The 15,771-nt window shown below is 38.5% G+C and overlaps 1 protein-coding gene across 12 annotated transcripts in view; it reads right to left on the bottom strand.

Annotated features, from left to right (window-relative positions):
- The window catches only part of DMXL1 (Dmx like 1), a 166,860-nt gene that overhangs the window by 136,695 nt on the left and 14,394 nt on the right, over window positions 1–15,771 (bottom strand). For all 12 annotated transcript variants that reach the window (XM_073221581.1, XM_073221580.1, XM_073221583.1 and 9 more), the window contains exon 2: window positions 7,093–7,218. In XM_073221581.1, coding sequence (XP_073077682.1) covers window positions 7,093–7,218 — 126 coding nt within the window. The remainder of the gene's footprint in view (window positions 1–7,092; window positions 7,219–15,771) is intronic.

Here is a 15,771-nt window from a genome sequence, read left to right on the forward strand (position 1 = left end):
CTTTCCCTCCCAGCTAACACCCATGATGCTCACCTGTGACCCACGCCATCGCCTAGGCCATCCTGAGGGCTGCCCTCCACACCACAAGTAGGGGATTAAACCAGAGGTCGCTCCCTGCACCCAGCTAACAGGCCCAGACAGCAGAGACAGGCGAGGGACTCAGACCAAGAAGGAGGAAGTTACTTTGTCCTCCCAGCAGACACCTGTGCCTCTCACCTGCAAGCACTCCCATCGTTCCAGGACTATGAAAAGGCAGAAGAACCTTGTTCAATCCAAAATCACTCAAACACCAGAAAGAGGGCTTACTGAAACTGAAATTACCAATCTTCCTAAAAACAATTCAAAAAAGAAGTCATAGGCATGGTAATGGAGCTACAGAAAAATATTCCCTAGCTAAGGGACGAATTCAGGAGGGATACAGATACCTTAAAAAACACAGTAACTGAAATAAAAAAACAATGGAGCGATTTAAAAGAAGATTAGATGAGGTAGAGAAAACGGTGAATGTTAAACAAATTAGAGAACAGGAATATAAAGAAGCTGAGGCAGAGACAGAAAAAAGGATCTCTAGGAATGAAAGAATATTGAGAGAACTGTGTGGCCAATCCAAACAGAACAATATTTGTATTATAGGGGTAACAGAAGAAGACAAGAGAGGAAAAGGGATAGAAAGTGTTTTTGAAGAAACAATTCCTGAAAACTTCCACAATCTGGAGAAGGAAACAGTCTCTCAGGACATGGAAGACCACAGATCTCCCAAAACAAGGGACCCCAAGGAAGACAACACCAAGACATATAATAATTAAAATGGCAAAGATCAAGGACAAGGACAGAGTATTAAAAGCAGCCAGAGAGAGAAAAAAGATCACTTACAAAGGAAAACCCATTTGGTTATCATTAGATTTCTCAGTCAGAAACCTTACAGGCCAGAAGGGAGTGGCATGATATATTCAATGCAATGAAACAGAAGGGCCTCGAACCAAGAATACTCTACCCAGCAAGATAACCATTTAAATTACAAGGAGGGATTAAACAATTCCCAGATAAGCAAAAGTTGAGGGAATTTACCTCCCACAAACCATCTCTACAGTGTATATTAAAGGGACTGCTCTAGATGGAAGTGTTCCTAAGGCTAAATAGCTGTCACCAGAGAAAATAAAACAACAGAAAAGGATGTAGACCAATTAACTACTAATCAAATGCAAAATTAAATCAGGAACCCACAAGTTAGTCAAGGGATACACAAAGAGTGCAGAATATGACACCTAACATAATGAGAAAATGAGGAAGAAAAAGAAGTGGGGGGGGAGGTAAGAATCTTCAGATTGTATTTATAATAGCATAATAAGTGAGTTAAGGTAGACTGCTAGATAGTAAAGAATATGTCATTGAACCTTTGGTAACCATGAATACAGACACTGCGATAACAATAAGTACATACCTATCGATAATCACCCTAAATGTAAATGGACTGAATGCACCAATCAAAAGACATGGAGTTACAGAACAGATAAAACAGCAAGACCCATCTGTAGGCTGCCTATAAGAGACTCACTTCAAACCCAGACATACACAGACTAAAAGTTAAGGGATGGAAAAAGGTATTTCATGCAACTAATAGGGAGAAAAAAGCAGGCACTGCAGTACTTGTATCAGAAAAAATAGGCTTCAAAATAAAGACAATAACAAGAGACAAGGATATTACATACTGATAAGGGGGTCAGTTCAACAAGAAGACATAACCATTGTAAATATCTATGCACCCAACATAGAAGTACCTAAATATGTACAATAAATACTAAAAGAATTAAAAGGGGAAAGAGAACATAATGTATTCATTTTAGGAGACTGCAACACACCACCCACTCCAAAGGACAGATCAACCAAACAGAAAATAAGTAAGGAGACAGAGACACTGAACAACGCATTAGGACACATGGACCTAACAGGTATCTACAGAACACTTCACCCAAAGCAGCAGGATACACATTCCTCTCAAGTGCACATGGAACATTTCCCAGAATAGATCATATAGTAGGCCAAAAAAGAGCCTCAGCAAATTTTAAAAGACTGAAATTGTACCAAACAACTTTTCAGATCACAAAGGTATGAAACTAGAAATAAATTGTACAAAGAAAATAAGAAAGCTCACAAACACATTGAGGCGTAAAAACATGCTCCTAAATAATCAATAGATCAATGACCAAATTAAAACAGAGATCAAGGAAAACAAGAGCACAATATGTGGGATGCAGCAAAGGCAGTTCTTAGAGGAAAGTACACAGCAATGCAGGCCTATTTGAAGAAGGAAAAACAATCCCAAATGAACAGTCTAAATTCACAATTACTGAAACTGGAAAAAGAACAAATGAGGCCCAAAGTCAGTAAGGCCCAAGGAGGGATAAAATAAAGATCAAAGAAGAAACAAATAAAATTGAGAAGAATAAAATAACAGAACAAATTAATGAAACCAAGAGCTAGTTTTTTGAGAAAATAAACAAAATAGATAAACCCCTAGCAAGACATATCAAGAAAAAAAGAGAATCTAAACACATAAACAGAATCAGAAATGAGAAAGGAAAAATCACTATGGACACCATAGAAATACAAAGAATTATTAGAAAACACTATGAAAAATTATATGCTAACAAACTAGATAACCTAGAAGAAATGGACAACTTTCTGGAAAAATACAAACTTCAAAGGCTGACCCAGGAAAAAACAGAATATCTAAACAGACCAATTACCAGCAACGAAACTGAATCACTAATCAAAAACTAAGTGAGAACAAAACCCCCATACCAGATAGGTTTACTGCTGAACTTTACCAGACATTTAGAGAAGACATAATATCCATTCTCCTTAAAGTTTTCCAAAAAATAGAAGAGGAGGAAATACTTCCAAACTCATTCTTTAAAGCCAGCATCACTCTAATACCAAAACCAGGCAAAGACACCACAAAAAAAGAAAACTACAGACAAATATCCATCATGAACATAAATGCAAAAATACTCAACAAAGTATCAGCAAATCAAATTCAAAAATACATCAAGAGGATCATATACCATGATCAAATGGGATTCATCCCAGGGATGCAAGAATGGTACTACATTCTAAAGTCTATCAACATCATCTACTACATCAATAAAAAGAAGGACAAAAATCACATGATCATCTCCATACATGCTGAAAAAGCATTCGACAAAATTCAACATCCATTCATGATAAAAACTCTCAACAAAATGGGTACAGAGAGCAAGTACCTCAACATAATAAAGGCCATATGTGACAAACCCACAGCCAGCATCATACTTAACAGTGAAAAGCTGAAAGCTTTTCCTTTAAGATCAGAACAAGACAAGGATGCCCACTCTCCCCACTTTTATTCAACATAATTCTGGAGGTCCTAGCGATGGCAATCAGAGAACACAAAGAAATAGGAGGCATCGAATTGGTAAGGAAGAAGTTAAATTGTCCCTGTTTGCAGATGACATGATATTGTAAATAAAAAATCCTGAAGAATCCACTCTAAATCTATTAGATCTAATAACTGAATTCAGCAAAGTTGCAGGACACAAAACTAATACACAGAAATCTGGTGCACTCTTATACACTAAAGATGAACTAGCAGAAAGATAAATCAGGAAAACAATTCCATTCACAACTGCATGGAAAAGAATAAAACACGTAGGAATAATCCTAACCAAGGAAGTGAAAGACCTATAACCTGAAAACTACAAGATACTCTTAAGAGAAATTAAACAGACCAATTATCAGCAATGAAATTGAATCACTAATCAAAAACTAACTGAGAACAAAACCCCCATACCAGATAGGTTTACTGTTGAATTTTACCAGACATTTAGAAAGGATATAATACACATTCTCCTTAAAGTTTACCAAAAAATAGAAGAGAAGGAAATACTTTCAAACTCATTCTTTGAAGCTAGCATCACTATAAATGGAAATACATCAAATGCTCTTGGGTAGGAAGAAATTACTATTGCCAAAAAGGCCATCCAGCCTAAAGCAATCTACAGATTCAATATAATCTCACCAACAGCATTCTTCAACAAACTGTAATAAATATTTCTAAAATTCATATGGAAGCATAAAAGACCCTGAATACCAAAACAATCCTGAGAAGGAAGAATAAAGCAGGGAGGGAGGGGAAGGGGATTATGCTCTCCAATGTCAGGACAATTTGGTACTGGCAGAAGAACAGATCCATAAATCAGTGAAACAGAATATATAGAGAGCCCAGATATAAACCCACACATATATGGCCAATTAATATATGATAAAGGAGCCATGGACATAGAATGGGGAAATAACAGTCTCTTCAACAGCTAGTGTGCAAAACTGGACAGCTTCATGTAAGAGAATGAAACTGGATTACAGGCTAACTCCATACAGAAAAGTAAACTCGAAATGGATCAAAGGAGAGAATGTAAGTCATGAAATCATAGAACTCTTAGAAGAAAACATAGGCAAAACTATCTTGATTATAAACATGAGCAGCTTTTTCATGAACATATCTCCTCGGGCAAGGGAAACAAAAGCAAAAATGAACAAGTGGGACTAAATCAAGCTAAAAAGCTTCCTTCTGTACAGCAAAGGACACATCAGTAGAACAAAAAGGCATCCTACAGGGTGGGAGAATATATTCATAAATGACATATCCAATAAAGGGTTGACATCCAAAATATAAAAAGAGCTCACCCACCTCAACAATGAAAAAGCAAATAACCCAATTAAAAAATGGGCAGAGGATCCAAACAGACACTTTTCCAGAGAAGAAATTCAGATGGCCAACAGGCACATGAAAAGATGCTCCACATCGCCAATCACGAGGGAAATGTAAATTACAGCCTGACGCTTCTTCCGCCCCACCCCCACTGGTACCTGAGCACAAACCTGCTGTCCCCGCCATTGCTGCAACCAGCCGGAGGGCAGCCCTGCCTACAACAACTACACAGCTTCACACAGAGGATTCTCCCTGCACTCAGTTAAATGGCTCTGACAGCAGAGACAGACATGGCAAAGACCAGGAAGCACAAAAGAGCTTTCCCTTCCAACCCTCACAATGAGATATCACCTCATACTAGTTAGGATGGCCAACATCCAAAAGACAAACAGCAAATGCTGGCGAGGATGTGGAGAAAGGGGAACCCTCCTACACTGTTGATGGGAATGTAAATTAGTTCAACCACTGTGGAAAGCAGTATGAAGGTTTCTCAAAAAACTCAAAATAGAAATACCACTTGACCCAGGAATTCCACTCCTAGGAATTTACCCTAAGAAAACAGGATCACGGATTCAAAAAGACATATGCATCCCTTGTTTATCATAGAACTATTTACAATAGCCAAGAAATGGAATCAACCTGTGTCCATCAGTAGATGAGTGGATAAAGAAGATATGGTACATATACACAATGGAATACTATTCAGCCATAAGAAGAAAACAAATTCTACCATTTGCAACAACATGGACGGAGCTACAGGGTATTATGCTCAGCGAAATAAGCCAGGCATTGAAAGACAGGTACCAAATGATTTCACTCATCTGTGGAGTATAACAACAAAGCAAAATCTGAAGGAAGAAAACAGCAGCAGACTCACAGAACCCAAGAATGGACTAACAGTTACCAAAGGGAAAGGGACTAGGGAGGGTGGGTGGAAAGGGAGGGATAAGGGGAAAACATTATTAGCACACATAATATAGGGGGTGGCATGGAGAAGGAACTGTAGCACAGAGAAGACAAGGAGTGATTCTATAGCATCTTACTATGCTGATGGACAGTGACTGTAATAGGGTATGTGGTGGGGACTTGATAACAGGGGAATGTAGTAACCACAATGTGGCTCATGTGAAACCTGAGCACAAGATTGTATATCAATGATACCTTCATAAATAAATAAATTAATTAATTTTAAAAAAAACTTTTGGCACTCCATAATAAAGATCATTGTATTATAGTGATAATGAAAGGCATGAACAAAAGACAGATAGATGACAGACACTTCTAACTATATTAAAGGGAAGGGACACAAATATAACGAAAGAACAGCAGTCCAACTAGTAAGTAAAGATTGCAAGAGCTAAAACTTTCTTTACTGAGTATTTTTAAACTAGGTCCTAGGAGCTAACTTTTCAGACAGGCAGGTTTATCAGAAAATTGGATTTTCAAAAAGGGTTTGAGCTCAATTTGAATCCTGACACAGAATATTCTGGTGGAATCATTTAGTTAAACAATATATTCAAACATCTAGCAAAAAAACTAAATCACTTTGCAAGTTTGGCGCTGGCTATCTATAACTAAACCTGGGCCTGTCCACCTATAACTACATGATGCTGTATTAAGTTGCACTGCATTGCCCACAGGTTGTGCTCCCCCAGCTCTGGCGCCACCTGGGAGTGTGCCTGACCTGACACAGAACCTCATGGGACGATGCCCAACCTGACGAAGGACCACACAGGATGGTGCCGGACGGGATACAGAATCATATGTCCTGCTCCTTGTGTTGCTGTTGCTGTTTTTCAAGGTCACTTGTTACTTTTCATATACAGACAAGTCCAGATAAAACTTTTCACTTTTCTTACAGGTATGAAGTAAATTAATAAAAAATTACAAGGTTTAGAAGACTTTATCTTCATTTTAGCACAAAATTTACCCAGCAGTTATACAGAGACAACTGTTTACTGAGAAAGAATGACTCTAGCAAATGATTTGTCCTTCAGTTTATTTGTATATTGAAGATTTACTGAAACTCCTTTCCCTCAATCCAATCCATTTTTAAATAACTAAACTTTAGATTTGTTCTACACTTAATAACTGCTATAATTCTTGGTCAACTCATAGAGAAGATTATACTATATTTCAAAATTACATAATAACATAATTCCTAACAATTTAAAGATACACCTGAGAGAGTTAGGAAATTTGCTCTCTACTCTGAATCTTAGAGAGTCAAAGAAATTTGTAGCTACATTGTCTACAAAGGAAATGTCTAAATAGGAAATACTTACTTTAGAAACTATCCTAACAAAAACCAAACTCTTATTTCACATTACCAGAGAATTACAAACCTTGCCTTGTTGCACTGAACAGTCTACACATCCCACTTGAATATTTCCATGTTTAGCTCCTGGGATTATTTGTAATCTTTCAAAATCACTTCCCAGGATGACAATGTCACATCCTGATGCATAAGCCTAAAAAAACAAAACAAACAAAATAAAAATGATAAAATTGTCAAGAAATTATTTACTACAACAGTACTGGCATTAAATATTATGTTTTAAAATAATAATTTTAAATACTATTTTGTTTTTAAAATTTATATTGAGAATATTTCCATTATCTCTCATATACAGTTCTACCAGCCAATTTGGTCAATCTTACCTGTTATACCAGTTCTGTTCACTTCTTCCATCTCCACTGAATGCTGAACATTGTCTAAGCTGCCATTCTCTCTCTACTGCAAAACTGTTAATAGTCTGTTTCTGTTCTTGATTCCCTCTAACTCCCATCCACACAAAGACAGGATTGATCTCCAAATAATTTTCTCTGCTTAAACCCCTTGATTTATTTTCCCCACTGCACTTGGAATAAAATCTCACCTCCTTATCATAGTCAATGCCCACATGATTGTATTCTCAAACCCATCTCAAGGTACTCTTCCCTTTCCTCAACTGGTTGTTATCCCTATATTGCCCTATTTCTGTTCTTTTGGCATATCAATCTTTTTCCAACACAAGTGGTTTCTCTACCTTTTATCTTCCTGGTCTTTGTCTAGCTGGCCACTTGAATATTTGAGTCCTGGTTCCTGATGATTTTCTTTCTCTCTCTCTCTCTCTCTCTCTCTCTCTCTCTCATTACTTTCTATCACATTACTATTTCTTTTTCTTCACAGTACATAATTATTTGTAAATAAAGGCATACCTTGTTTTATTATACTTCATTTTATTGTACTTCACAGATATTGCATTTTTTACAATTTAAAGGCTTATGGCAACCCTACATCGACTGAGTCTACTGGCATCATTCTTCCAACAGCATTTGCTCACTTTGTATCTCTGCGTCACATTTTGCTAATTTTTGCAAGATTTAAAAATTTTCATTACTATTATACTTGTTACAGTGATTTGTGATCAGTGATTTTTGATATTACTACTGTAATTATTTTGGGGTGCCACAAACTGTGCCCATATAAGATAGCAAACTTAATCAATAAATGTTGTATATCTTCTGACTGCTTCATTGACCAGTCATTCCCCCAACTCTCTCCCTCTTCTTGGACCTCCCTATTCCCTGAGACACACCAATATTGAAATTAGGCCAATTAATAAGCCTAGAACAGTCACTGGGTGTTCAAGTGAAAGGGAGACTTGCACAGCCCTCACTTTAAATCAAAAGCTAGATGATTAACCCTAGTGAGGAAGGTATGTTGAAAGCCAAGACAGGCCAAAACCTAGGTCTTGCACCAGTTAGCAAAGTTGTGAAGGCAAAGGAACAGTTCTTGAAGGAAATTAAATGTGCTGTTCTAGTGCACACATAAAATGATATGAAAGAGAACAGCCTTATTGCTGACATATAGAAGTTTAAGTAGTCTGGAGAGAAAAATCAAACTAGCTACAACACTCCCTTAAGCCAAAGCCTAATCTGGACAATAACTCTCTTCAGTTCTATGAGACTGAGAGAGGAGACGAAGCTGCAGAAGAAAAGTTTGAAGGTAGCAGAGTTTGGTTCCTAAGGTTTACGGATAGAAGCCATCTCCACAACATAAAAGTACAAGGTAAAGGGATCTGGGAAGATGGCGGCGAGAGTAGGGCAGCTGAAATCTCCTCCCAAAACCATATATATATTTTAAAATACAACAAATAAAACTATGCCTAACAGAGAGACCAGAGGATATAGTACAACAGCCAGGCTACATCTACATCTGCGAGAACTCGGCATCTCACAAAGGGGGTAAGATACAAGCCGCGGCACAGAGGGAACCGAGTGCTCACCCCACCCACAGCTTCCTGGCAGGAGGAGAGGAGTTGGAGCAGGGGTGGAAGCGCAGGACTGCTGAATACCCAGCCCTAGTGATCTGCACTGGGAGTGCAGACACACTTTGCATGGTGCGCTGGATATCAGGGAAACAGAGAAGTAAAATCTGCGAGCGGGTCCCTGCAGCCGGATCCCTGGGACAAAAGAAAAGTGAGTACTTTTTCAAAGTCTTAAAGTGACAGGGGCGTCACAGCTGGACGGAATCGCCCCAGCACACTCAGCCCAGCAGCTGGGAATCCCAGGGAACCTCAGGTGCCCTAACCCCCTGGGTGGCAACGCAGCTCTGAAGCCCCGCACAGGGATTAAACAGCCTGCCGTTCATTGCACTTCTCGCGTGGACCTGGCGGAGCAGCCTAGGAGTGGCCACGCCCACAGCAGCTGCCGAGAGCCTCCTACTGGCACGCAGCATCCCGGGCCAGTACCGGGACTGCTGGTGCACGCAGAGGAAGCTGGGACAGAGCACAAAGGGGCACTATGCACGCAGGAGAGCACACCGGGTGCACCTGCCTCCCCCCTCAGGGCTCTGGGCTGCCACGATGGCTGCTCCCAATGTGCAGAGAACTGACACAGGCATCAGGGAGGGGCATGGCGACCAGCAAGCAGGAAAGGACTTTGCTCTCCCAGCTGACACACATGCTACCTGCTTACAGCTACCTCTATCACCATGAAAACACAGAAGAATTTGGTCCAGTCCAGAATTACCCAGACAACACCTGAAAGAGAGCCTGGGGAGATAGATTTAACCAATCTCCCCTACAAAGACTTCAAAACAAAGGTCATAACCATGCTGATGGATCTGCAGAGAAATACACAAGAGTTAAAGGATCAAGTTGGGAGGGAGAATACAGAAATAAAACAATCACTGGAAGGACTGAAGAGCAGACTGGATGAGGTGCAAGAGGCCATTAATGGAATAGAAATCAGAGAACAGGAACACAGAGAAGCTGAGGCAGAGAGAGATAAAAGGATCTCCAGGAATGAAACAATATTAAGAGAACTCTGTGACTAATCCAAATGGAACAATATTCACATTATAGGGGTACCAGAAGAAGAGGAGACAGAAAAAGGGTTAGAAAGTGTCTCTGAAGAAATAATTGCTGAAAACTTCCCCAAACCGGGGGAGGAAATAGTCTCTCAGACCATGGAGGACCACAGAACTCCCAACACAAGGGACCCAAGGAGGACAATACCAAGACACATAGTAATTAAAATAGCAAAGATCAAAGACAAGGACAAAGTATTAAAGGCAGAAAGAGAGAGAAAAAAGGTCACCTACAAAGGAAAACCCGTCAGGCTATCATCAGACTTCTCAACAGAAACCATACAGGCCAGAAGAGAATGGCACGATATATGTAATGCAATATAACAGAAGGGACTTGAACCAAGAATACTGTACCCAGCATGATTATCATTTAAATATGAAGGAGGGATTAAACAATTCCAGGACAAGCAGAACTTGAGGGAATTTGTCTCACAAAAAACCACCTCTACAGAGTATTTTAGAGGAACTGCTCCAGATGGAAGCACTCCTAAAGCTAAATAGATGTCACCAGAGAAAATAAAATCATAACAAAGAAAGCAGACCAACCAAATACTAACTAAAGCCAAAAATAAAATCAACTACTCACAAAAGCAGTCAAAGGAAACAAAAAAACACAGAATAAAACATCTAACATAAAAATTATGGAGGAGGAGGAATAACAAGAGAGAGAAATAAAGAATCATCAGACTGTGCTTATAATAGCTTAATAAGTGAGTTAAGTTAGACAGTTACATAGTAAAAAAGCTAACCTTGAACCTTTGGTAACCACAAATCTAAAGCCTGCAATGGCAGTAAGTACATATCTTTCAATAATCACCCTAAATACAAATGGACTGAATGTACCAATCAAAAGACACACAGTAACAGAATGGATAAAAAAGCATGACCCATCTATATGCTGCTTACAAGAGACTCACCTAAAACCCAAAGACATACACAGACTAAAAGTCAAGGGATGGAAAAAGATATTTCATGCAAACAGCAGGGAGAAAAAAGCAGGTATAGCAGACTGGTATCAGACAAAATAGACTTCAAAAATAGAAAGTAACAAGAGATAAAGAAGGACATTACATAATGATAAAGGGGTCAGGCCAACAAGAGGATATAACCATTATAAATATATATACACCCAATACAGGAGCTCCAACATATGTGAAAGAAATACTAACAGAATTAAAGGAGGAAATAGAATGCAATGCATTTGTTCTAGGAGACTTTAACACACCACTCACTCCAAAGGACAGATCCACCAGACAGAAAATAGGTAAGGACACAGAGGCATGAATAACACAGTACAACAGATGGACTTAACAGACATCCACAGAACTCTACACCCAAACGCAGCAGGATTCACATTCTTCTCAAGTGCACATGGAACATTTCCCAGAAGAGACCACATACTAGGCCACAAAAAGAGCCTTGGTAAATTCAAAAAGATTGAAATTCTACGAACCAACTTCTCAGATGACAAAGGCATAAAACTACAAATAAATTGTACAAAGAAAACAAAAAGGCTCACAAACACATGGAGGCTTAACAACATGCTTCTAAATAATCAATGGATCAATGACCAAACTAAAACAGAGATCGAACAATATATGGAGACAAGTGACAACAACAGCATAAAGCCCCAACATCTGTGGGACACCGCGAAGGCAGTTCTAAGAGGAAAGATATAGCAATACAGGCCTATCTAAAGAAGGAAGAACATTCCCACATGAATACTATAAAGTCACAATTATTGAAACTGGAAAAATAACAACTAATGAGGCCCAAAGTCAGCAGAAAGAGGGACATAATAAAAATCAGAGAAGAAATGAATAAAATTGAGAACAACAAAATAATAGAAAAAAATCAATGAAACCAAGAGCTGCTTCTTTGAAAGAATAAACAAAACAGATAAGCCCTTGGCCAGACTTATTAAGAGAAAAAGAGAATCTACACACATGAACAGAATCAGAAATGAGAAAGGAAAAATCACGACAGACCCACAGAAATACAAAAAATTATTAGAGAATACTACGAAAATCTATACGCTAACAAGCTGCAAAACCTAGAAGAAATGGACAACTTCCTAGAAACATACAACCTTCCAAGACTGACCAAGAAAGAAACAGAAAATCTGAACAGACCAATTACCAGCAAAGAAACTGAATTGGCAATCAAAAAACTGCCCAAGACCAAAACCCCTGGACCAGATGGATTCACTGCTGAATTTCATCAGACATACACATAAGACATAATACCCATTCTCCTTAAAGTTTTCCAAAAAATGGAAGAGGAGGGAATACTTCCAAACTCATTCCATAAAGCCAGCATTACTCTAATACTAAAAAAAGGCAAAGACCCCACCAAAAAAAGAAAATTACACATCAATATCTCTGATGAACACAGATGCAAAAATACTCAACAAAATATTAGCAAACTGAATTCAAAAATACAACAAGAGGATCATACACCATGATCAAGTTGCATTCATCTCAGGGATGCAAGGATGGTACAACATTCAAAAATCCATCAACATCATCAACCACAACAACAAAAAGAAAGACAGAAACCACATGATCATTTCCATAGATGCTGAAAATGCATTAGACAAAATTCAACATCCATTCATGATAAAAACTCTCAACAAAATGGGTATACAGGGCAAGTACCTCAACATCATAAAGGTCATATACGACAAACCCATAGTCATCATCATACTTAACAATGAGAAGCTGAAAGCTTTTCCTCTAAGATCGGGAACAAGACAGGGATGCCCACTCTCTCCAGTGTTACGCAATATAATACTGGAGGTCCTAGCCATGGCAATCAGACAAAACAAAGAAATAAAAGGCATCCAGATTGGTAAAGAGGAAGTCAAACTGTCACTATCTGCAGATGACATGATATTGTACATAAAAAACCCTAAAGACTCCATTCCACAACTACTAGAATATCTGAATTCAGCAAAGTTGCAGGATACAAAATTAATACACAGAAATCTGTGGCTTTCCTATACACTAATGATGAATTAACAGAAAGAGAAATCAGGAAAACAATTCCATTCACAATTGCATCAAAAAAGAATAAAATACCTAGGAATAAACTTAACCAAGAAGTGAAAGACCTATACCCCAAAAACTACAAGACACTCTTAAGAGAAATAAAAGAGGACACTAACAAATGGAAACTCATCCCATGCTCTTAGCTAGGAAGAACTAATATTGTCAAAATGGCCATCCTGCCTAAAGCAATCTACAGATTCAATGCAATGCTTATCAAAATGCCAACAACATTCTTCAACAAACTGGAACAAATAGTTTTAAAATTCATATGGAACCACAAAAGATGCTGAATAGCCCACGCAAACCTGAGAGGGAAGAATAAAGCAGGGGGCGTCTTGCTTCCCAACTTCAAGCTGTTCTACAAAGCCACAGTAATCAAGACAATTTGGTACTGGCACAAGAACAGAGCCACAGACCAGTGGAACAGAACACAGACTCCAGACATTAACCCAAACATATACAGTCAATTAATATATGATAAAGAAGCCATGGACATACAATGGGGAAATAACAGCCTCTTCAAGAGCTAGTGTTGACAAAACTGGACAGCTACATGTAAGAGAATGAAACTGGATCATTGTCTAACCCCATACACAAAAGTAAATTTGAAATGAATCAAAAACCTGAATGTAAGTCATGAAAACATAAAACTCTTAGAAAAAAACATAGGCAAAAATCTCTTGGACATAAACATGAGCGACTTCTTCATGAACATATCTCCCCAGGCAAGGGAAACAAAAGCAAAAATGAACAAGTGGGACTATATCAAGCTGAAAAGCTTCTGTACAGCAAAGGACACCACCAATAGAACAAAAAAGCATCCTACAATATGGGAGAATATATTCACAAGTGACAGATCCGATAAAGAGTTGACATCCAAAATACATAAAGAGCTCACACACTTCAACAAACAAAAAGCAAATAATTCAATTAAAAAATGGGCAGAGGAGCTGAACAGACAGTTCTCTGAAGAAGAAATTCAGATGGCCAACAGACACATGAAAAGATGCTCCACATCACTAGTCATCAGAGAAATGCAAATTAAAACCACAATGAGACATCACCTCACAAAAGTAAGGATCGCCACCATCCAAAAGACAAGCAACAACAAATGTTGGTGAGGTTCTGGAGAAAAGGGGACCCTCCTACACTGCTGGTGGGAATGTAAATTAGTTCAACCATTGTGGAAAGCAGTATGGAGGTTCCTCAAAAAGCTCAAAATAGAAATACCACTTGACCCAGGAATACCACTTCTAGGAATTTACCCTAAGAACGCAGCATCCCAGTTTGAAAAAGACAGATGCACCCCTATGTTTATCGCAGCACTATTTACAATAGCCAAGAAATGGAAGCAACCAAAGTGTCTATCAGTATGAATGGATAAAGAAGAGGTGATACATATACACAATGGAATATTATTCAGTCATAAGAAGAAAACAAATCCTACATTTGCAACAACATGGATGGAGCTAGAGGATATTATGCTCAGTGAAATAAGCCAGGTGGAGAAAGAGAAGTACCAAATGATTTCACTCATCTGTGGAGTATAAGAACAAAGAAAAAACTGAAGGAACGAAACAACAGGAGAAACACAGAACCCAAGAATGGACTAACAGTTACCAAAGGGAAAGGGAGTGGGGAGGATGGGTGGGGAGGAATAAGGTGGGGGGAAGAAAGGGGGCATTATGAATAACATGTATAATGTGGGGAGGGTGGCACGGGCAGGACTGTGCAACACAGGGAAGACGAGCAGTGATTCTACAGCATCTTACTATGCTGATGGACAGTGACTATAATGGGGTTTGTCGGGGGGACTTGGTGAAGGGGGAAGCCTAGTAAACATAATGTTCCTCATGTAATTGTAGACTAATTATAACAAAAAAAAAAAAAAAAGACAGACTGACTCTTGTTAGGGGCTGGTACAACTGTTGACTAAGTTGAAACCAGTGTTCATTTACCATTTCAAAATTCCTAGGGCCCTTAAGAATTATGCTATATCTACTCTGCTTATGCTTTAGAAATGGAACAACAAGGTCTGAATGACAGCATATGTGCTTACAACATGATTTATGAATATTTTAAGCCTACTGTTGAGACCTATTGCTCAAAAAATTAATAAGGATTCCTTTCATACTATTGCTCACTGATAATGAACCTGATCACTCAAGAGCTCTGATAGAGAAGTACAATGAGATTAATGCTGTTTTTATTCCTGCAACACATGTATTATGCAGTCCATGGATAAGGAAACAATTTTAATTCTCAAGTCTTATTATTTAAGAAACACATTTCCTAAGGCTATAGCTGCCATAGATAGTGATTCCTCTGATGGATTTGGGCAAAGTGAATTGAAAGCCTTCTGGAAAGGATTCATCATTCTAGATGCTTAAGAGCATTCCTGATTCATGAGAAAAGGTCAAGCATCAACAAGAACGGGAATTTGGAAGAAGCTGATTTCAGCTCTCATGGATGAACTGCAGGAGTTCAAGAACTTCAGTGGAGGAAGTAACAGCAGATATGGTAGAGATAGCAAAAGAACTGGAATTAGAAGTGGAGCCTGAAGATATGACTGAACTGCTACAATCTCAAGATAAAAGTTTAACTGATAAGGAGCTGCT

Source organism: Manis javanica, chromosome 14 (genome assembly GCF_040802235.1).
Source record: "Manis javanica isolate MJ-LG chromosome 14, MJ_LKY, whole genome shotgun sequence".
NCBI lineage: Eukaryota > Metazoa > Chordata > Mammalia > Pholidota > Manidae > Manis > Manis javanica.